The sequence below is a fragment of the Triplophysa dalaica genome, chromosome 13 (genome assembly GCF_015846415.1).
Source record: "Triplophysa dalaica isolate WHDGS20190420 chromosome 13, ASM1584641v1, whole genome shotgun sequence".
NCBI lineage: Eukaryota > Metazoa > Chordata > Actinopteri > Cypriniformes > Nemacheilidae > Triplophysa > Triplophysa dalaica.
This window is the reverse complement of record NC_079554.1, coordinates 16,517,500-16,542,553: the sequence shown is the minus strand read 5'-3', so window position 1 is coordinate 16,542,553 and position 25,054 is coordinate 16,517,500. Positions and strand designations below refer to the sequence as shown.

Sequence of the window (25,054 nt, the reverse complement as noted above, 5' to 3'; positions counted from 1 at the left end):
CAGAATTGAGCATTAGTTCACAGATTCAGGAATAGTTCATCTTAAAATGATAATTTTTTTATAATTTAATCATCCTTATTTCATAACAAACCTATAAGAATTTCTTTATTCCGCAGAAGTTATTTTGAAGAAAGTTGGTAACCAAACACTAACCCCCATTGACTTCCATTGTGTGAACACAAAACAGAGACAAATATCTTCTTTTGAGTTCCACAGGTGAAAGAGTCTATGCAGGTTTTAAACAAAATGAGGGTGCATAAATAATGAAATTGTTTAAGCGAACTATCCCTTTGATGCTAGTAACATCATACGGATTCTGCCTTTTTTTTCAATGGGACAAAACTCTCAAGTTTGAGACAATAATGAAACCCACAGCGATTAGGGGTTTATTACTTTTAATCAATTCAGCTAGCTACAAAATGTCAACCACTTCACAGACTGACAGGATACAGAGGGAGATTTAATATTACATGCTTTGGGGACATCAATTTCACAGTTTAACCTATGTGTCATTCAGGTAAGGTATTTATTTGACTTCTTATAATAACTATTCAACATCATAGCGATTTGGTGTGCATAGCTCTAGGTACAGAAGCAACAAAAACCCTTTTGAATTTTTTTGTCATGGATTATTATCATTTTTTACCAATAACAAACCACACGGGGAAAGTAAACTAACAGGATACAGTCTTATAAAAGTAAGGTCTCTCAGAAATAAGCGTCTTTGCTTTACATTGCAAATTATTATTTATTTTTTTCAGAGCATCCAAAACCTATGATACAGTAAACAACCAGTCCCCGCCCTTCAGGACATTTCTACACCCGGCTGCATATTCATTTTACTAGAAAACAAGTCATTTTTGCAGAACCTCCACACCGCCGCGTTTCGTTCTCGTTACATTACCTCTTTAAGTCACTTTGCATTATTTTACAACAAAAGGTCACAGCCTGTGAATATATATCGACTGAAATGGTGGCACTATTGCAAACTTGCAGTAATATGGAACGTTCCACTGTGTCCTAATACTGAGCATGCTTTTGTCAATTTTGCTACTGTCATGATTTTCATTTTTTTGTAATCTTTTTTAAAACAAGTTTTATTTATAAGACGCTAAGATCTACCATTTGTCATGCATAACGCACACTTCACAACACTTGGAATGCAATGTTACTACAGCTACAGAATCTAGTTTCACATTGTCTAAACAGTAACTGATTATGGTTGTGATGAGGGATATGAACCAAAGACGTTGATTGTAGGTGCAAGAATTGGTATCATTTGCAAAATCTTTTTTCCCATTCTTCATTTGTCATGACAACATCAAAATAAGGAGCATGACAGTAGCCGAGTGGTTTGACACAGTTTTACAAAGACGATACTGAGATACTGAAAAAAAGACAGCTTGTATAGCATTCCTATAATATATTTCCTCCAGCAAAAATGTGATATATACACACATATGTATACATATATAAGCGTATACATATATGTATATAGGTCATAAAGACAATAAAAACTTCACAAGTGAGCGAGAGCCATCGAGTCAGCACTATATACAACCTTTGGAAAGAATGTTACGGAGTTTAAGAAATCATTTACGAGGACAATCATTGAAAAAGCTGACAGACGACACATAGAACGACATTTACAATGGGGGCCGGGTGATATGTGCATGTGTGCAAACCTAGAAGGTAAATACCATGATAAGCGCAATGCCTTTTTTTGACAAACTGCACGGTTGGTAAAAGCAAGCAGACCAGAGGCTTAGCCACTGCCGAGCATCTTTGTGGCCCTCTGGTTAGCTTCGTCAATCCTGGTCTTGTTGGAATCAGCCTGGTGGGATCAAAGGAGATTTGTTAACATCTTTATTAACTTTTTATTTATTAACCAATATAATATTATTCATTTTTTCAGTTCATGTGTTGAGCTGATTTCGAAAACTGTACTTATTATCTTCAGGATTGTACAGTCCAACAACAACCCATCCATACCTTCTCCATGATCCTGTCGATCTGGCGGTTCTGGGTGTCAATCTCGTTGCCCATATCGAGGGCCATGTGGCGCAGGTTACCGATGATGCCTCCCACCTGCTCTAAGTTCTCATCCATCTCATTTTCCCGGGCGTCTTCTGTTACCCTGAAACCCACAAGCATAGTGGATTGTAGCCACCCCATTGAATTGTAAACAAAGCGATATTTCCTCAGGCCTAGATCTACAAAACAGGGCAAAATAGAGAGCGATTTCAAAAATGGGTAGATGGGAGCAGAAATTTCTCTGGATTTACAAGGCGCACATTGAAATACGTATATATATTATCCTTGTAATGACCAACGCAATTGACCAAGAGTAATACATATTAGTGCAGGGTTTAAGACATGCTTTTTGGGCATTAAATAAAGCAGCAAATAAATAAATTGTGTTGCAAAATTCATTTAAATACTGTCCCCACACATAAATGTTTGCGTCTGAGGAAATTACAAATGCATATACAATAAGATCGGTCGCACGCCTTTTCAGCTCAAATTTTCAAAGCAAAAAAAAAAGTGTCTTTACACTAAAAGAGGCGTTTGTAAATCTTCCCTTAAGCTGTATTTGTAAATGCATTAGCTAACATAAACTAACAATGGGCAATATTAAAGATGAATTCAAAGTCTTCTCACTTTCTGGGTAACTTAAGTTTTTTGCAATGGCAATGAGCTAACTGTACATTATCCATTTACATATTCCATAAACAAACACAATATTATAATATACATATATAGCTATATTGCACCATATCTTGATGCTTCTGTGATTCTTCAGATGTTCTTCAGCGGTTCTTTGGGATGACCAATGTGCTTTAAAGCACTGCTTTCATATAAAGAACCTGTTAAGCTCTTGTACCTCTGAAGAACCATTTAAGCATCAAGATATGGTGCTATATAGCACTAAAAGTGGTTTCTCTATGATTACGAGCCAAGAGTCACTTGTAGTGCTATATAGCACAATTTTTTTAGAGTGCAAGCAGATTTATTTAACCTTTTGGCTGCGAAACAAAACCTGTTTTGCTTGTCCTGCTCTAGCGCAGGATCCTGAAATTCTGGGCCGCTCACCTGCGGATGAAGCCTCCACTGATGGCCATCTGTTCACGCTCATCCACCACACGGGCGGGCTGGCTCGCCACTACTCCATCCTGGTTGTTTCCCCATGCCTTGCTTGCTCCGCTCTTCATTCTGCACAGAATTATGGGAAGTATGAGCACTTGGTAATCGGACACGTCAATAATAGCAGCAGTGTGTCTACAGATAAACATGAAAACACACTCAGAATGGATTACCAGGCAAGCATAACAGGGATGGGCTTATTATCCTACAGGTTTATTTTGTAATGCTATATCTTGCGGACATATAACATGTATGTACTTTATGCTGAGACACATACCTGTCTAAAAGAGATGAAAATGGGGGATGTACAGTAAACACAGGTGGACAGCCATTTCCAAACAGAGTGAACTGTCTGCAGTGCACTCTGTTGGATGGCTTAGCCTCCCTTCCCATGGTTCATGAGCTGCTCCCTAACCCCCACAACCCCCCCCCCCCCCCCCCCACCCCATGACAGATAACAAAGATCACAGGTCTTGGCGACAAACAACACAGAATAACAGGACTGCCACATCAGTCAGACAGGTGTAAATAAGTTCAAAAGAAAAGACGCTGGAGGGAAGAGAACAATTATTCTCGCTCTTTTGTTGGTAGCCTCTGACGCTAGCAATTTTTACTCTTACGTTTTAAGTTTTTTTAACCCTCCTTAACTATTAATAATATTGAGTTGTTAAAGATATCTTATTACACTCGTTGGAATGCTTGATTGTGATTGCCCCATCGCAACATTTGCAGGTTTGTTATTCCCAGATAACAACCTCTCATAACGAATAACACACGGTAACCCAGGTGCAGCAAATAATTTTGACCGTTTTTTTTTGACAAATTAAGAATAAATATGTCTTTTAATAATATATATGACATTATATTTATAAATGACTAAACCGAATTGCCTGTTCGTAACGTTGTTTCTTACCTTAAAAACGAAAGTAAACAGCTTTTCCTCACGAAACGGTAAAAATTAGCTAATAAAACATTTTAAATTCACATTTTTTCTTATGTGTCAAATAGCCGTGTAGTAAGCAGGATAATGTACAAACAGCTGGCTGTTATCGCAAAAGGAGCCCCTTCAGTGTGTCGTGTCGGGTCCTGATCACACTGTCGGGGCTTATTTCAGGGATAACAACCGGCTGCCTGTACATTATCCCTTACATATCGCATCATTAGAACTTAAAGAGTAATATATAACTAAACTAAGTTTTTCTGGTGTAACCCTTTCAGTAACATATCCTTCAATGCTCTCTATATGAATTTATCGAGAATATTTATGGCATTTCTACATTTAAAATTGACCAGAATGTAATTGCAATTATATGCAATGTGTCTCCTATGTGAATATTTATAAATAATTGCAGTAATATTAATTATGTATATGGAAAGACCTCATGAAATCAAAATGGGCATTTTATTGCCATTTAAAGATTGAAAATAATTTCACAATTGTATAATTACTAAGAGACAATTATGTTTTTCAAAACTAGAGTAAACTTGACTAAACTTGAATCTGGATTGGATCTTTGCATAGCCGTGCCTGTATGTGTTCTGCTGCTGTTATGGATTTTATTCTAATATTTCTTGATTTATCTAAACAGAGATGGCCAAGCCTCCCACTGCATTATTATTTATAGAGATGAAGTAAGGCTTCAATTCCCCTCGGCTGTCTCCCCTCCTTTCTCACTCCGAACAGCATGTTGAGCTTTATCTAATACGAAAGAACAGTTAATACTCAAACACTGGCTAAAATACTGATAGTCAGAACATTGAATTTCATTTCATCACGCCTGATTAAGGTTTGAAGTCATTTATTTGCTAGTCTACTCCAAAAATTTGACAAAATTCGCATTTAGTATATTTACATTCAAAATGTACCTTTTCCAGGAAAACAGACCAAAAATACAGATGACTCATCTTGCGCTGAACTGAATTTTGTCCAATCAGATGCTCTCTACAATACAAATGGCTCTCTGCCTAAAACCAGCAGCAAACTTACAACTAGCAAATCAAGAACCATAGATTCAACCTAAATAAAGCCAATGTTTCTTTTTTTATAAACATGCCTGTTTATTTTTTTCGAAACGCAGTAAAGATTGTTAAGGGAAAACTAATCCAAAATTCCACTTAATGTTTTATTTGTGCCACTGCAACAGCCCGGGACATTATGACTGGCTGTTATAAAAGAACTGAATATCTCTTCTATCTTTTTGTCTGCCTGACCTAGATCCCATCTGCTCCCCTTGGGTAACCACTCACCAGCAAAAGCACTGGACTCTCTTCACTGTACTGCGGCTATACAAAGGACTCTTTGCACTGTTCTCCTCTAAACTATTAATGCAAAAGTTTGAAACTTTCATATCATCAAAGTGATGTTTTGGAGTCATCGGCATTGTTACCGTGTTACATTATCGTGTCAATATCATCAGCAAAAGATGCATGAGCATGCATTTGGCATTCAGGGACATGCTGTTGCAGTCATACAGGTATTGATGGATGTGCTTTCAAAGTTGCAAAAACAACATGTGTCGCAGATTACGTGTGCTTATTATGTTGGAACAGGTGTTGTACCGGTTAACTTATCCATAAATAATAGTGATGGGCTTGAATGATTCTATATGAACATATAAATGTTATTCGCATTAATTTAAGCAGAAGATCTTACTAACAAAAATAAATGTTTAAAAAATGTTCTTTATTTATATATTTTTCCTAAATTACTATTGTGTCATTGTCTGCACATAGCTCAACTTTGGCACATCCATGCAGTTTTAGTTTTAGTGATACCCGTTTTTAAGGACCTTGACCCCGGAAAGTAAGTCTGCTAATGTTAGCATGCGGTTTTGAGGAAGAGAGTGTTAGGCTGTGGAAAGGCTGCAGGCCAAACCCTGGGTTGTGCAGCATGCCTTCATACATTTAGATAAACTGTCTATCAACAAAAGACCCAAAGTACTTGCTGTACTTCTGTGAACATGTGTGGCCATGCCGCCTCATGCTCACTGTCCTTCCTGACAGGGAAGCAAGCTGTGCTCAGGAACATGGGTATTGGAGAGCCACCTACGGAACCAAGTTAGGGCTGAATGTATTTTGAATGTGACAAAAGCCATCTAAAAAAATAGAAATATATGAAAGTGCTCCGTTATTAGTTACAAATCTTTAAGTTTTAGATTTCTTTTTTTTGCGTTGCATCTTTGATGAACATTTGTGTATATATAGAACAGGTTTGGGAACTGCTCAAGTATGTTTTGTTTATAACTGTTTCATGAATGTTTCTATTTTTCAGATTAAGTTTTACTTTGTCCACATTCGAAACACTTTAAGCTCTAAATCGCCTCCAGTAGCCACTCCGGGCGCTTCTCATTGGGGCTACAGGCTGCTATGAGGCCTCTCTATATGATTTACTTTAGGCAGGCAGGCAGGCAGGCAGCACCTACTTGTTACATGGACAGGAACAAAGACCACAGAATTTTCCTAGATCGTTCAAATTCTTTTCTGCATCCTTCATGTCCTTATTGATTTGGTCCATTCCCTCCTCGATGCGCTCCAGTTGCTCTGATTAAACAACAAGTAATTTATCCCCCATAGAACGAGAGCAGGAAAATAAAGGAAGGAGGAAAGAGGACAAAGAAGAGAAGACAAAAACTTCAGACAGGCACTGTGACGAAAGGAAACCAAAACGAAAGGAGGGAAAAAAAACGGACGCCACCACATACGTACGACCCTTCTGCCACATGGTCAGTACCTACTTGTTACATGGACATATGAAAAGGCCACAGCATTTCCCTAAATCTTTTAAATTTTTCTCAGCCTCCTTCATGTCTTGGTTGATATGGTTCATGCCATCTTCAACACGATCGAGTTGTTCTGGTCAGGACAAAGGGATGACAGCAGTGGAATGAATTTAGTTGGCCCTTTTTCAACAATATATGACAAATGTGAACTGCTGAACTGGATGAAATATATCTGTATGCACCTAGATAGGATGCATGCGTTAGAATGTACCTACAGATGCAAACAAGGAAAAATATTAGTGTTTACAGTCCGTAAAGTTGTATTGGTGTAATAGTCCACTTTTGTGTCATTGTTTTACCCGTGTCACAATCCAAACATGTACGGCCTTCTTTCTTCTATGAAACACAAATGGAGATATTAAGAAGGGTTGTTTTGGTTATGTTTTCATCCAGTTACACAAATGAATGGAGATTTGAACTATCAAGAAACACAAAAATACTGTATCAGTCATGAGAGTTCATGAAAAGGTTTGGTTCTTCATTATATTACATTTAAATGTCTCCATTTGTGCGCCATGGGGACATAAAAGTCTTACAGAATGCCGTAAGTGTGAGTAAATAATGACACAACGTTTATTTCGGAGTGAACTAGCTCTTTAACATTAAACGCTTTGAAAACTTCATCAAACGGATGAAGTCACACTGGACGCTGAGCCAAAGGCGCTACCAGTTTGCTCTCAATTTGCTCCCAACGGCCAAAAGCAGACAGACGCTGGGTCTCCCTGTAAGGGTCTCCGCGGGAAGGCGGCGGTTCAGAGTTCTGTCTCTTTAATTAGACCTTAGGGCTGAATAAAAGACCGCCCTGATCTCCCTCAAGGCTTTGCTGAGTCATTTGTTGGGACCAGACAGACTCTTTTTCTCCTCTGTACAAAGGAAGAGGGTGTAGCTTTTGGTTTGTTTGTCTTCGTGCGGTTAGGGGATGATATGACTGAGGTGGCGGATGTCATGTGCAGATGCGGTCTGTCGGTGTGTCGTGCAGACAGGGAGTGTTTGATATTGTTATGAGGTTTAGTGAAGGTATCAGTCACAGGGAAGAGAAAGGCAAACTGGGAATGGTTGAAGAGGGACTAAAACGTTTGTTGGGTTTGTTTAATCCCTGGCGTTCAAAGATGCTTAGATTTTGTGGGAGGAAGGTTATTTCCTTGAGTCAAAATTCAATATTTTCAAGCAAGAACTTTTGAACTCGATCCTTGATAATGCTACAAGATTCAAACCCAGCTTAGTGTCACCATTGTTTCGTTTAAATAGGCTTTAGGCAGCAGTTTGAGGGGATGGAGGAGAAATCTCATTCCCCTTATGATAAGATTAATTGCTGGCTGCCAAAAGGCGGGATCTCATGCCCAGGAGCCAATCAGAGGGCTTGTGAGAGGCTGACGATAACAGCCAGGTCAATTGTTTAATTTTCCAAATCACGATAAACTAAACAAGCTAACTTGTGTTTTTAATGTGAGAGCAAGCCAGTTGCAGCCTTATAGACTCTTCAATAGACCTTTAACTTTTTTGCTTTTATTAGTTTTGAGCCAGGGATTATACAAAAGAGTATTAGTGCAGTTTATGGAATAGAGTGACATTTGTCATTACCAGCTAAATCGATCGTTGTTTTTTTTATTTACATCAAATCTCTGGTTTAATAACTGGCGATGGCTATACAGTATATTAAATCTATGTTCTAAAAGCAGACTTTAAATGAAGAGTAGTAGTGGCTGGTCCTGTTTCTTTGGGAAAACAGTCTGATCGAAAGCAGATGAAATTAAAGAGGAAAAGTGTTAGAAAAATAGGTGAAAGATTTTCTTCAGAGAAAGCAATCAAAACGTAATTGCATTTCACAGAAATGACTGTCATTGCTTGTATGCATTAAATCAGCTCTTAGTGAACTAAAAGATCCATTTGTAATGAGTAAATGGTTGTATTTTGAAAAGTCTGACAGCAAAGTCGGTCAAATCTAATACAGAAGACACTTCATTTTATCATCTTACAATCTAAAACATGTATTTAAAGAACTGTTTTATTCATCATTGACAATTCGTCCACACTTACCTCCCTGTTCATCCAGCATAACCAAAGTCCTGATACCAGCATCTTTACTCTACCCATCACGAGCCACGAAGATGATGAAGAGCCAGAAGTGAAGGTGAAATACATGGAAGAGACAGTGAGGTAAGATCAATATGACAAATGCCAGGCTCCTTCAAGAACTAATCCACTGCACAGGGAGGCACTCCCTTGTGTTGTTTTTGTGAGTCTTTGTTCTTTTTAAACCTGTACTGATGCCATCTACAGCATTAACACTGCTTAATGTTCTTCTCTTTTTCCTTCGACCAAATAAGGAGATGCTAATGACCTTAGAACATAAAGCCCAGATCGATACGTACTCTCTGTGCTAATGTGAGATAGAATCCATTTTGAGTCTTGAGTCTTGAGACTTGAGTTTTGAAGTAAGACAGATGTTGGCTTCTAAAGACACTAGCCTACAGTATGTTAGATGTCAAGATTTGCATGGGGCAAAAACAATCCCACTTTGTTTGGAAGAAAGTTATGGATTTGTAAATAATTATTTAATCAATATAATATGTGTATGACAGTCCTTTTTGGCCCTGACCTCACTGAAAGTTATTGGGGATTGGAGTAAAGGCAATTCAGCAGTTTTGACAGCAGAGGTCTGCTTTACTCATTGAATGTCTTTAGTATGTAAATGTGCTTTGGGATCATCACTGTTTGGTCTCTGGGGCTCCAAATCTTCCAAAATGTGACTTTACGTGAATAACGCTCAGGCTGGAAGATTTATGTTGCTGATTTTTGTAATAACACGCAGCTGTGACAGCAGTTTCAGCACTTGGAGGGCAAACAGAATATTGATATTCTGGATCATCGGCAGTGCATAAGTCAGCAGGATATGAAACGGCTGCCCCCACCTTCCAGACGGGACCACAAAGTACCCTAAATGGATCATTGGGGAATCATTTGTCTGTCCCATAAAGCACAAAATTTCCAGTCTGGTACAAACTCAATAGTTCTGCAGGTATAAATAATGCATGTGATTTACCTCTCTTTTGACCTAACGCAGGAATACTGCTGATCACCAATATGTGCAGAAATGCCTGCAGACCTTGATTATAACTAAAGACATTAAAAGGTCGAGGGTGCGTCAGGGGTTCTATTTACAGGGGAACACATACTTATAAAAAATGTATTCCTTAAGTGCGCTCTTAGTGGCTTTGGATAAAAGGCTGTGCTAAATGTGTAAAGGTAAATACGAACCAGTATAGACTGAAGAACTGAACACAAGCTTAGTTTCTTTTTTTAGCTTCTGATGAAAATTAGTCAACTCAGAGGTGACTCATCATATGCCAGTAACAGACAAAAGGAGGTGGTCCTTCTAGAGATGGCCTGTGATGATCACATTTCGACTTTGGAACATGATGTGGAGACTTCATCACATCTCACCTAAGATATACATGTTTATTCCCCCTCTCTCTCTCTCTCTCTCTCTCTCTCTTTCTCTCTAAAACTCTCTCTCTCTTAAACTCTTGACCCATCCCAGCTTGTGCTCAATGTAAAAGATGAGACCATTGGAATGTTTTCATAATCAATCTCTACTGACTTTACTTCTCAAGTTTCTCTGTTTATTCAATTATTTTAATTTCTTTTTGAGCGATTCTTCCAATACGGAAACATTTCTGTCCTCCTGAATGATGTTTTAATAAAAACCTCAATCTCACTTTTACAAGATAGGTTATAAGAAATTTTATTCCAAGTTTTGTTCGAGCATTTTCAATTGGTTTTTGATCATTTGTTGCAAATAAAAAGGTCTTCTACCAAAATGTTTATATATTCCCACCATAATATATTAAAAATATAATAATTAAAAAGTTTGATGCAATAACCCTTTGAATCCATTATTCATAAGATCATTACGAAATCCACATTATACCCAATCAAGCTATTGGCCATGACCAGTTTCTTGTTTAAGATTTATTTATTAAGATATCAAGCTAAAAGAGCCCCTACCTGAAGAATCATTGCCATATTTTATGAATGCGGTTGATGTCGAGTTATACATCATATCATATCACACACAATCTAAACATGATTAAAATACAGTTTTTTTGTGACCCTATACCACAGAACCAGTCATAAGGGTTAATTATTTTATTGAAATACATCCTCTGAAAAGCTGAATTTGGACATGATATTTGACCGAGATACAACTATTTAAAAATCTGTAAGCTGAGGGTGAAAAAATTGGTTTATAAGTTGTCCACCAGAGGCACTGCAGCAGGGCGCTTACAAGAAACAGGTTTGTTTTAAAACCCTCTGTTGGTTAACCACTGTTGTGGAGAGTAGATGAACCGAAAGATGAAATTCTAAGCTTATTGATACCAGACTTGAGTGGGTAATTCCAAAGAGCAGGCAGCAGCGAGCAATGTTTGTTGGCGTGTTCCTGGACATTTTTTATGCTGCATCCATATTTGATATATTCATTTACAAATATCTTCATGGAACATAATCTTTACTCAATATTACAGATTTTTGAAATTGAAGAAAAATAGATAGTTTGACCCATGCAGGTCTTGTTGGCTCTTGCTACAAATATTCCCGATAATTGGTTTTGTGGTTGTCCATGGGTCACGTTTTTGTTTTTTGTCATACTAAGTCCCATATAAGCACTTCTGATAGCTACATTTAATGTTTCATGTTCTCTTACCTCTTCAACAAGCTGCAGCATACGGCGAGTGCTCTCCAGTGACTGTGGGGAGAGAAGAAACAAGTTGAAAATGACATTGATCAAGAACTGACAGATAAAAGACAGTGAGAGGATTTTAATAGACACACTGTAACACTAAATAATAAATAAATTGTGTTTACACTTATGTGGTCATTCTTTCAACAGTTTTTTTTTTTGTAGTGATGACTAAACAAATAATTGATTTTACAACAATATTGTGCATCAACATTTTAAATCAAGTCATATGAGATATATATTTTCTAATGCATTAGCAGTCTGTGCTATAATATCTTTCTGTTCATTGGTCACTGATCTGAGACAGATTGCGTATTTTGCATCCCGGGGAGCCTGAAGACCATGTCAGTCCAGTCATAACTCTCTCCATTCAATCTCCTCCAGCACTGAGCTCCCCGTCCTTCTGACTCCCACTGAGCTAAAGAGCCAAAATCAATCCCCTTCAAAAACATCACAGATGCGAAAGCTCTTTTTTCTTCTAACTAAACTTTTGAAAACGTGCACATCATTGGGAATTTCTGTGAATAAATGTCTACCATTTTTCACACAAAAGTCATGGGCTGAGTGTCTGAATATTATTAATTCAGACCTTCGTGGATCACAGGCCCGGGGATATTTTTTGCAGCGAGGAGTGCTGTTTGCGTTTTAAATTCTGCTCAGCTGTGAGGATCATAACGTGGGGCGGCAGTGAGGATCTCCATCAGGCTGCATACACACACAAGTGCAACCCCCAGCTCTCATACACACACACAGCAAATGCTGCAGAGTTATATAAGGCTGAGTGCAGGTAAAACCTCCCACCAAATGACACACATATTCTCTCAAATTCACACACAGACCTGGACCTCTCACAGTCCCAACTCACACGCATATCTGTGAAAAACCAGTGGGCTAAATTCTACAACTAAAGTCAGTTATAATGTATGTAATGTAATGATTCATCCAGGCCTAAGTAAGAAAGCAGAGGATAAAATTATACATATAAATGAAATTATCATACAAATTGAAGAATGTCAATAACCTGGTAAGAAGCCAAACAAATGTCACTTGTAACTAAATAGCTACGCTGTTGAAAAGACTGACATCATATACAGCATTCACCAGCATTTGTTGGGATACTCATCAAAATGTAGAGGATTTAGAGAGTCTTTTAATCCATAAAACATCAAATTCATGCACTTTTGCATGTATGGTATAACAAGATAAAAGATACCCCTAAACTTGAGTCTCTTCAATGAATCTTGGCTAACGCGACATACTGGAGTGGCAACACAATCTCACAGCAAAAACGTAACTATTTTACGAGGAGGCTAATTTTGGCTTATCTGTATGAATCTCATTTATGTTTATGTTGGTGTGAGCTTGTCTTTTCATCCAATCAATTAATGCTTAACAAAACTTAAAAAGGTAAATGGGATTTATTTACTTTACGATGTGTCTTGCTGCATCATTGACACTTTGTTTGTTGAACAAAAATGAATTAAAAACAGTTCTGCACAGAGCTGCACTTAGTTTCTTTTGTGAGTTTACTGTATATTGATTTACAACGTTTGTCTGTAGTCAGTAGTGATTGATGATGGAGGAAGGCTGCGTTTGTGTCAATGTAGTGCAAAGAGAAGACATCTATGTCCACACCTCATCGGCCAGCTGGTCTGCACGTTGCTGCATGTCCGACAGCTCATTGCGCATATCCGAATCATCTGCCATAGCTGCTCAGTGTGTTAGGTGGAGGTGGTCTCCAACTGGGAAAAAATGGGTCCTACTGGAAGTCTGGGGGAAGCTGGAAGATAAAGACATAAGGGAAGAATATAAAAACATGTTAAAGATTTTTCAAAGTTTCTTTTTAAAATGTTGACCTTAAATTGATGTTCAAATGTATATAAAGTTGGCATTAAACCCAAGTAACAATCATATTCTTTCCCGTATTGTGACATATATCCGAGTGAAACAAGCGAAAATGTAGGCTGGGACTTGATTTCCCACATTGAGAACTGATTGGATCGTTTGGAATAAGAGTTTGCAGAAATTCGTGGAGGTTTTAGAAAAACCCAACAATATTCTGTATAAAATATGATTTTTACATTTTGATTTCATGCTGTCTTTAAAATGGTGAAGGTTGAGATTTTTGTGCCATAAGTGTCACGTCATACCATTCCAAAAGTAAATTGTTATCACCAAAGATATTTTCTAGCCTCAGTACGACGTCAATGGTTACGTCAATGCAATGTTGGGGTTATTGGTATTCTGAAAGTATTTCGTGAAAAATAATTGCTCATATCATAAAGATCTGATGACCGATGCAAACTGAAGCAATTATGTAGATAAAACACCCATCTAGAACCAATATTCTCCTGATCCATAACCTCCAGAGCACCATTCACAGACCTGACATTGGGCACTTCAGATACAATTATACAGCTAATAAAGTCATTTCATTTACACAGGCTAATTAAATGTCTTGGAAAAGGACAGCAGAAAATTCACTGTTCTCATGGAACCCATTGTCTCCTCACGCACACACATTGTGAGGTGGTGGCTGCTGTGTTTAGCTGATTAAATTCTTCCCTGAGGTTCTGTGTGTACCGGGAGGAATGATTCCCTTTCCTGTCATGAAAACTGTGAGGTTGACAGATATGTTCCTAAAAGGATCGGTTTGACAGCCAGCAATATATCCACGGGGGACTGGAGGAGTGTGTTGAAGTGCAAAATATCTCCTTACACTGTGTCCTAACCAGGTGATGTGACATCTTTCCAGAGATGAGCAATTTGTCTGTCCGCAGTGAGAGTAGAAGTTCTTTCGCAAAGTGACACACAGCCAATCAGCAAAGGTTTAATGTATGGTGAATGTGACTGTAGAACATTGAAACATCATAATGGGCGTGGCTAAGAGATAAAAAAATACAACCATTGGTCTCCGTGATGCCATTCTCATTCAAGGACAAAAGTACAACACGCATCAGCAAAACTGTCATGTCTAGACGATGTCTTATATAAATGTCTCCAACTCTACCACCCACAATGCCATCACTGAACAAAACCCAATGAACCCCAAGCAGGTATTAAAGATGTTATTAAAGAGAAACTGTATACTTCTCCCATTAACTGCATCATTTTTTAAAGCACTTACATTTTACTTGTCTCTTTGACCTTTTACATTACAACGCTCCAAAGACTCCGCAACATTACGATTCCATCTTCACCGCTGAAATGAATGTCAACTGCTTGTGTAAAAGATCAGGGAGCACCAATCAAGATTGACCCATCACCCGGTCAGTACTGAGGCAAGCTCTCTTTGGGTAATAGAGGACGGCATGTTTTGGGACGAATTTACAGCATGGTGCCATATGCCACGTTGCCCTAGCCAGTGCCAATGAATCACACAAATATAGAAAGCTTTCATGTGTCCTCACTCCACCTCTATTGAATGAGCTCATTCTAATGCGTACCGCTAAAATGTCAGGTCGGTGAACATCACAGGATGTTATCTTTAGAATAATTCTTGAACAAATAAAGCCTCATGTTTGGTTGAGGACAATCTTAGAACAGATAACAGACCAAACCGTAATCTAGTTTCGGATTGAAAAGCAAAACATAGTAGTCTTAAAATAGGTCAGTAGAACCTCTGGATTGCTTATTGTTAATTTACTTTGGTTACTTCCACACTGTTCCCGACTGCTCAAAGAAAACCTTTTCATTTTCTTCTCTCTGCACATCTTTTATGTTCTCGTATTTAAACTGTGCAAACGTAATCCCATTTGGTGTGATGTGTATAAATGGCCCCATTGGCAGTCATTGCGTTCTAGGCTCGTTAAACCTGAATGAGCTACTTCAACCAAATTCTGGGGCACTCACATCTATCAAAATATATAAAAAAATGAGGATATGATAAACCCTATGCATCTTTTAGAAACATAGATTTTGAAATATTGAAACATGTATCTCTTAGATATTCAAACTGAAAGGCAACAAGATGGGGGTGCTTAAACATTTAAACAAGTTGAGTGGTGATGTCTCTTAAAGTAACGTACATGAGGAGTGACGTTGCTTATTGAACTATAGATTTATGCATTTAACAGAAACATTTATCCAGGGCAAATTAGAAATAAGGAAGCATTTAACATCCTAACTCGTACTATTAGTCTGGTTGATGTAAGCCTAATGGAAACCGTATGTGAAGATTTTATTACAAAGAGAATAAGTAGCTCAAAAATTTTAATGCATGATTGTTTAGAATTGTTCTGTGTGCGTAAGTGCAACCAAGTCTCACAGCAGTTCGTGGAAAAGACATGAAATTTGGAATCATTCATTCATAGACACGAACATCCCAATTTTTTCGTGTCAGTGAGCATGACTTTTTTTAATGTCACTCAGCACAACTTTCTTTTCGTGTCACTCAGCATGACTTTCAATACACACACTGAGTGTGTATTTACATTTATATTTTTAGAACTGGATATCCAAAGAAGTCGTAAATATTTTAGGATGTGGCTAACCAACACCTAACTTCACCCCTAACCCTTAAATCACAGTCGTAAAGGCTAATTTTGAGGTAGTACAACAACGAAAAATGGCTTCTATAACCCAGGCTCTAAACCTAACGTAACAGAGAAAAAGTCACATCATACTGTAACAAAACCTAAGAATGAGATCATAGGAAATAGGAATTCACACGAATGAGCCACCTTGTGAAATAGGTATGAATTACCATCAGATTCATGATATATATTTATTAGGAATGCAACGATATGTACATTTTGGCCGATAATTCTTGAAAATTGGAAGTCGATTACGGATATATTGGCCGATATACAGTACCTAAATATTAATATAACATTTTTTCTCCAGAAATCATGTATCAAGCCTACTTGACACTAGTAAAAGGTTTTTTAACTTTTAAACTTTTCTGGTATAATGTTTGTGTAATAAAAAATTAAAGATTTTCTTCTAGAGCAACTCAGAAAGGTTTTCCTAAATGCCACAATTCTAACAAGTCTTAAGACAGAGAGCATTCAGACAGCAATCGGCTTCAAACAATATGCTTTTGTTCCTATAATTTACACATTCATAAATATCTACATACTTTACCTACTATACAACAAAATTGTGAGATAATACAAAAGTGAATAATTACAACAGAAAGACAGTACTTTACTGGGTTTTAACTGTGAGCAGCGTGCAGCTAAAGTTTAGCTAAAGCGTGCAGCTGAGCTAAATTTATCAGCTATAATATATCGGCCTAAATTTTCTTATTGATATGACAAATAATTTGTCATGCATCCCTCATATTTCTACATAAGAAAGATATCACATAGTAAAATACATGAGATTGAAAGTCGTGCTGGGTGACACAAAAAAAGTTGTGCTGACTGACGAGAAAAAGGGGGGAAACTTGTGTCTGTAAACACAAATTAATAAATTATAGTTTGTGAGAATGTCACAAATTCCTGTGAGACTGTGTCGGTATGTGTGTGTGCTCATCCTCAGTTTCAGGCTGCCATTTTGTTTGCTCAGAACACGCAGCCTCTTTCTCCACTGTAGCGCTGCACAATTACCACATAAAACCGTTCTTCTTTCAAACGTAAACAAACGCTTAAAGGCTATATTAATAAATGCTGATCTTTCTGTTATTCTCTCTCTCTCATGCTTCGCTAAGCGCAAACTTCACCGTATAATATATCCTCTGAATGAACTTATCATGCCTGACCCCTAAATCTCCGTGTCAGGGGCAACAGACGTATTTTATGAGATTACCTCTGAAATCGGGTTACGGTATTTCCCCTCTACGGCGTTGTGTGTGTTGAAACAGATTGACTCTCGTAAGGCGATTTATTGAGCTTGACATTTGTTAAAAACAGAGCCCCAAGAGGCATCTTACCCCAAGAAGTTTTACAAATAAGGAGACAATTGTGCAAAATCTGGATTTTAGCCATATGTCTGTATGTCAAACCCACTGTTAATACCACAGCAACCATATGCAAAAAATAGTCAAAAATACTTTTAAAAATACGCCCTTATAGCATCCCAGATGTGTAGCCAAATGCTTTTTTAGTCAAAAAAACTTTTTGGTAATTAAAAAAAAAATCTGTGAACTATACTGTAATGCTGTCGTTCACCATAATTAATTTATTCTTTTACAAAAACTGTTGACTCTAATTGAACCATATCTAGTTTGATTCAAAATAGCAAACCCAAATCTCTTCCTACCCTTCCTAATTCTCATTCATATAAATCCAGTTAATTACTAAGTTCATACATGTAAAGCTTTTAGATAAAAACTCTTACAAACATAACCAGCAAGTTAGTCAAACAACAATGTAATACACACATCAACACTTTTATGTTTAGTTGGAAAGATATATAATATGAACTGCAGCAGGTGATGCATTATTTAAGGTATCTGAGGTCTCTCAGATCATTAGTCCTTCCATTTGTCTCCAGCCATACCTTGCCTGTGATTGAAAGCTGTTGAGTAATGGACGTAGCTGGCCACCTGTAAACTACAGCAATGGCTTATTATTCAAAAGGCACTACAGCCAGATGAGGACAGGCGCGAGCAACGCCACCCCCTCCTCTCACAAGCCGTGATGAATAACATCAGCTCTCCTCCTCCCGAGTGGAGGATTTCATGGAAGGATTCCAGAGCTCTTTTAACATCTTGTAGTGGAGTAGGCGGGGCGAGACCGTGGTTCAAGTCCGGTGAGTAATTGTGAATGAGCACCAGCTGTGCCCATACCGGGCTCGAATCACGTAGGAGATTGGGAGCATATAAAAGGAACGAGCGACCGGACCGTCGAAGAGAGAGGGCTGGGCCCGAACTTGTGTCATGGTTGTATTTGTATTTATGTTTATGTTTTGTTCGCCGGCGGTCGCCCGTGAGGGGCCGCCGGCTGTTATATTACTTTATTAAATGTTTAAAATGTCTTCCGGTTCCCGACTCCTTCCTTCCCGGGTTTCGGCACCAATGTAAACAAATCTCCATAAAAGGGAAGGAAGGAGTTCGGGCCCGGTCCTCTCTCTTCGACGGTCCGGTCGCTCGTTCCTTTTATATGCTCCCAATCTCCTACGTGATTCGAGCCCGGTGTGCGCACAGCTGGCGCTCATTCACAATTACTCACCGGACTCGAACCACGGTCTCGCCCCGCCTACTCTACTACACATCTCATTTAAACACCTCTTGCCATCCGCACTCCATATACAGAAAATGTAATGTACAAACTGAATGTGAAAACTAGTGTTGCCAGGTCTGTGTTTTTTACAAAATAGTGGGCTTTTTTGTTTATGATAACTACAATATGGTGATTTTTCTAAAATAAATATAGTGCCTATGAAATAAGTATTTTATGTTTAGGTGTTTTGGTATTTGAGATGGTACCGTTGAGCCAAATTGGATGGTACATACTGGATTATGCATTCTCTAAAATTATTTTATCAATAATATTTTATTCTTATCAATAGTGAAGGCCATAAAAAATGTTTTAGCAGACATAAAAGATAAACATGACATGAAATGTTTTTTAGGTGACAACAATAACTATAAACTACTATAACTAACTAGAATTACTAACTCAATAATGAATGTATAACAACGTGTGTACACCGGAAATGACGCGATACGACACGATAAAAGACAATAGAACGCATTAGAACCTATTACAATTTCAAATTTTGTTCACACTGGATGCGGCGCGGTGTCACACAACAATACGATTAGAACAAGCAGTCTATTGTGTTCCTTTCGGAGATTTTTTCCCAGATAATATTCCTATAAAATGCCATACACACCTAAGTATTTGACAGCCTTCCAAGATCCATTTGGATTTTAAAGCACCCATCCTATGCGCTCATGTTGCTGCGCCATAACCTAGAATGAACACATCAACCTTTGAACCTCTTCTATTGTATATCCCCTTTACATTAAACTGAAGGGTCTTAAGAATTAGTGAGGATCCAACAGCCAAAGCAATTGATCTGACAGGACCCATTTGTGTTCAGATCTGCCCATAACAGAAGGTGGTTCTGGTGCAGAGAGCCCTTCCTCCTCACTGCCCGTAAACCTTGCAGCCAGTGTCTTTCTCATGGGGAAGCCCCGGGATGGATTTATTAACAGCATGGCCATTAAAGACGCTGTGTTCCTGCCCAACAGCCCATTCCACCTGCCTGCACATCTGGATCCAAGGATAATTGAGAGAGGTTGAGAGGCTTGCCAGGATTCAGCCTCTATTTGAGGAAGAAGGGTTTATGGGAAGTATTTGGAGGGGTTGGTTGTGCTGTCTGTTTGAATTATTGAGTGTAACCTTCATGTTTTTTTATTGCAGCTTCATAGGGGTGAGATGATAACAAAAACGGCAGAGAATTGAGGGTGGGTGCAGCCATCAGTTTTTATTTTCAACAGACACGTCCTCGCCCCTTAAAAAGACAGCCGATCAAACATGCTCGGATGGTTGTCTTTAACAGCCACTATGATATTGTGTCACTATTATGTTATTGGTTTGCCAGTCTTCTTTTGATTGGCATCTTAACATTACATTTACATAATAGTCCATTTTAGCACCAGACACTGCAGCAAAGTCAGATTGCATTGCATGCAAATTGAGTGTCATCAACAAAATCCCATTCGCACCAAAACTACACCGATGGTCTCACCGACGTGTTTGTGAAAGATGACATTTGTTTTGTTCATCAGGCAGAAGGGGGGTGGAGAGAGATAACAAGTATGTCAAAAAGAAAAAACGCAATGATAATACCAATTGATAAAAAAAATTGAGGCACAATAAAAAACAGACATTAAAAAGCAATTAGCAAGCTCAGAATCCAGAAAAGCTTTAAATAAACACATGATTAATAGATTTATTGACTTACTATTGATTTCTTAAAAGTAGATTTTGGTAAAAGAAAATTCAGCTACACTGATATTATTTTACCAAAATTTAACTCAATACCTGATCGTGAATGGATGATCTGCATGAATGCAATTTTCAATTACTGACAGGCAAAGAAAAAAATGTGAGCTCTGATACTTCAACTACAGTTCATTCATCTTTCACCGTCCTATTGAATTACCAAGCAAATGTGTGCATTGTTTTCAAACCACCGTTTGACATCAGCAATCTCAAACATCGGTCAACAGTCAACAATACTCAGAAAGAAATATGCAAACATGTTGCAAAGGCTCTTGTAGAACTGCAGTGTCTGTGTAGCATTTACTATAGCTTGCTACTTAATACTGAAATATGAGTCCACTTTAATGGAAACGGACATTACATCTTTACATGTACTGTAATCTGAGTAAGGATGAATCATCTGATGACCTCATCTATTCATGCCGTATATGCACCTCACCATGGAAAACTTTCATAAATGAAATCTCGGACCTGTGAAAGAACCTTGGGTCTAAAATAGCTTCAAACTGCAGCAATGAACAGATGCCGTGAGGTTTGTCCAAATTGCTCGCAATAACAGAATGGGTAGGTACGCACGTCTATAAAATAAAATCTGACTGGGTACAAATGTTAAAATGCCTCCAGACAACGTACCTTCACTTTGATGTTGCTGCTTAGCCAGCTAACTCACTTATTGAGGAAGGGATTAGACGTAGTGTTTTAATCTATAGCAGGTGTACTTCAAACATGTGTGTGACCCATGACAGCACTCATGACAGCGGGCAGTGTCATTTTCATGCATATCTTCACATTGTCATAAATCACATTTCTTTTTTGGGTACAGTTAGGTATCCAAAGTAACGCTTATGACTATACTGCAAGCATTTATAAACCAGACATCAAAAGATAATATACATTATTAGAGATATTTCACCCAAATTGTTTTTTTATTAGTTCTCTTATCTGTATACGACACTTCATCTTTAGAAATGTCTCAGTGGTTTTGTGTCCATATAAATGAAGTCAGTGGAGTCGAGTTTTATATAGGATACGAACGTTCATTAAAATATCTAAAGAACGAAAGAAAGTCGCAATCACATGAGGTTGAGTAAATGATGATAAAACTTCAAACCTCCGGCACATTCGATAATTCCAGATGGTGGAGGGGAAGCCCAAATGTGTGGGCAGGGTGAGATGTTTGGTATTCTGCAGTCATTATGCATCACACAATCCAATTCTTCAGTGTATCTTGTCTTTTCTCATCTCATCTGCCCTCCTCTGATGTTTCTTATCTGACTGTTTCCTTCGCATTATCCTCCCGTTCCTCCTGCTATGCATTTGCGCTTTCACCCAAAGATGTTTTAAGGTCTTGTGACGCATTTGTCTAGATTTTCAATCTCTTGGTGTAGGACTGTGAAGGTCTGTCGCAGATATATCTGGTAGCCATTTTGCACGCGGCCGATGTTGTTGATGCATGCTACAGTTTTACGTCCTGATTTAGGGCCCTCACCAGAGTAGCTGCTCTTCTTTATCCGGGGAATTGCTGATCAATTTTCGTTTTGCTTCTGCCCGCGATGTCTACAGCTATTTTGGGTTAATAGGGGAAATGTAACTGAGAACATGAAATAAAGGACTAGGGTGATATGTGCTATTTATATTCATATACAGTAACAATTGCAAGCAACATGTCTCAGGTAAATGCTCTCTAAGCTATTTTATTGTTATTTCATTCAACAAAATTCATTATTTAAATCTATTTATTATCAATCATGATGTGTGTGATTTATTAAGACGATATCCGTAATAAAGCATATACAATACAAAAATGTTTTATTTATATAGCACAATTTAAAAACACCCAAGGCTGAGAGTGCTTCACAGAAAGACGATGATCACATTTTAAAACACACAACACAAAAATTTCAATTTATAAAAACACAATAATACTCAATAAAACACATGCTGTACATAGGCCTAGGTTTGATCAAAAGTAGTCTCATTGAATCAGTTTCCCAATAACTTATTTACTCGTTTGAGGGAGTTAGGTGAATTATTCCTGACTGAAATCCATTTGTAAAATCTGGAATTTGTTAAAAACCTAATGTAATAAACCTTAATATAATAAACAAAACTTAACAATAACTGAATTACTGTTTCATAAATAGCCATTTATCATTTTCCAAAGCCACTGACATAACCAAACAAACCAGATAAATCACTAGATCTGACTGTTGAACATAAATACATTAACAACGTTTCACAAAACCTTGTAATAATGGATGTTAATTATATGGTTACGTCTATCGATTAATCAAGAAGAATCGACGTTTGAGATGATATCGTGAGTCACCACTTATTATGGGAAAATCCCAGCCGCCCTGTGTTCTGCAGTCAAGCCACAATAAGCCGCATTAAGCCATCAGAATCAAAAGTCGTGCCAAAAGCGTGCCAATCTGTCTCACACAACAGCCGCAAGTCAAACAACGAAACAGCGTTCAGTAGCTGAATACTGATTTTATTAAAGCTGTCATTGCGGCTGTTCATATGTGCGTCAATAACCCAATGCGTACTTGCTATACTTCCATACATATGGCCGAAACATTGCGCGCGCATCCTACAATTTCCATTTGTGATACGAAGCTTTAAAATAGGTATACGCAGATGCGAGAGGATGGCACGTGACAGAAAAAAAGATTCTTCTGCAGTACCCTGACATTCCCAAGTCACCTGCACTATATTTAACTGCACGATTAGATAATATTTCGTCTTGTTCCGGAAATCCATTTAATGAAGGGATTTTACCACGGCCATAAAGTGCAGAAATGTGCTTAACGCGTAAGGTTATGGTTAAGGTGGGGAAGAAGGCTCGGGGTTTATGAGGACCGCTGGACCTGCATCATATGCGAGCGAGGGTTTCTCCAGCATCCGCCCCCGCTCATCTCAGCCTCTGCCCCCGCCCATCGTCTGCCAACAGGAAGACACGCACTGATAATTACAGCTGGCTCATCAAATACACACGACGGGTTTAAGAGTATGAAGTCAAAATAAACGTTCGCACGCAGTGAATATGTTGCGTTTCGTTCAATAAGCTTGATCTATGTGACTCACAGCCCGTCGCGTTCGCTGCAACACATACAAATGCTCGACAACTCTTGTCGCATGATCGACCTCCCCCATAATCGATCGCTTCGGTTTTACTTTCGATGAATGAAAAATCTGTAATACATCCTGTGTTACCATGCGTTTACGGAATCAAGCAAGGTATGTGGACGCGATATGGTTTTAATGGCATTGGGGCAGCACAATGAAACAACCTTAGTTGTCAGTGTCATTTCAGTGATTAATGATCTGATGCTGGATCAACAGAGTCTCTTAAAATCATCCCGATTATCTGTTAAAAATCAAACATAGTTTAAAAGGATGGCTATACGCTAAAAATGTGCCAGGCATAAAATGATGGTTTAGCCCTTCGGGTCGGGATGGGAATTCAGGACAGAAAACGCAATGGAGCAAACACAGTCGCTGTCCAGGGTGCTGAAACGCAGAAACCGCCCACATCGTGCCGCATCCAACACATGATTCAAATGCGTATTAGCAATACAAGATCGTCTCTAACACACCAAACTTGACATTGTCTACATATTGTATCAAAATCTGACTGGATTCAAAGAATATAACATTACTAATTTCTGATACATTTTGATTTGCAATGCAATAAATAAACTTCACTGTTGCTCGCGCTCTGTGCCTACGCTCCGACTTTAAGTCAAACCACGTTTTGTGAAACAATACAAAGACAAATCAACCTTAGAATCTTTTTTATAATCATCGTGTTAAAACAAAGCTTACCTGATCCCGTAGTAGTTAGACGACCGTCAGTAAGGAAGCGGTTATGTCTGTGATTTTCACCAGCGAACCACCATCAACCACCTTCTGTAGGAACTGAGCTGCTGCAAGGCAATGCGCGTGTTTGACGCCTCTCCGGTTCTTGTTCAATGGAGAGCAGCTCTGCCCTCGACAAACATGGCGTCCGCTTTGACGTCAGTGACGTTTAATAGATTTCTGTCGAGGAGGTGCGGCCCAAATAAAATTTAGCACATGCAGTGAAACATTGTTTGGAAACAGCATGTTGTGAACAAAAGGTAAACTGGGACAATCTGGTCACGGTATGAATTCTTATTTTAAAATGATGTCCATTAGTGGAAAAATGAAAACACTTGTTTACAATTAGATTGCTTAAGATCCCAACAGTGGTGATGATAAGAAGATTGAATTGAGTAATGCTACTTACTGTGAGGTACTTCATTTTTGAGTTTAACTTGATTTATCAGAAAAATCTATAAAATGCATTATTTATCGAATAAATAGCCTAAATATTTTAATAAAATGAGTTATGTCAGGGAGTCATGTGACATAGGCTCCACATTAAAAAAAACCTCTGAAGCTCACAGCAACACCACAGGACACAGTGCCAAGACCATGACATCCAAAAATGAAAGAGTGACTTGCAA

At 38.2% G+C, this 25,054-nt stretch overlaps 1 protein-coding gene across 1 annotated transcript; it reads right to left on the bottom strand.

The window, feature by feature from the left end:
- Positions 1-378: 378 nt before the first annotated feature.
- On the bottom strand, positions 379-24,557 carry snap25a (synaptosome associated protein 25a). Its single transcript, XM_056764560.1, has 8 exons — positions 24,393-24,557; positions 13,300-13,444; positions 11,629-11,670; positions 8,961-9,009; positions 6,567-6,684; positions 3,094-3,213; positions 1,993-2,137; positions 379-1,834 (listed from the first exon to the last, which is right to left on the bottom strand). Exons 2-8 carry the CDS (start codon positions 13,369-13,371, stop codon positions 1,766-1,768), a joined length of 615 nt encoding a protein of 204 aa, XP_056620538.1. The 5' UTR covers positions 13,372-13,444; positions 24,393-24,557; the 3' UTR covers positions 379-1,765.
- Positions 24,558-25,054: the final 497 nt, after the last annotated feature.

Bases quoted from the DNA above. Each gene is read 5' to 3' on its own strand.
- snap25a (XM_056764560.1), bottom strand. From the start codon at position 13,371: ATGGCAGATGATTCGGATATGCGCAATGAGCTGTCGGACATGCAGCAA. The intron at 3,214-6,566 runs GTAGGTGCTGCC...AATTCTGTGCAG, and splicing joins TGTTCCTGTCCATGTAACAA to AATGAAGAGCGGAGCAAGCA. The intron at 2,138-3,093 runs GTGAGCGGCCCA...TGTGGGTTTCAG, and splicing joins AGTGGAGGCTTCATCCGCAG to GGTAACAGAAGACGCCCGGG.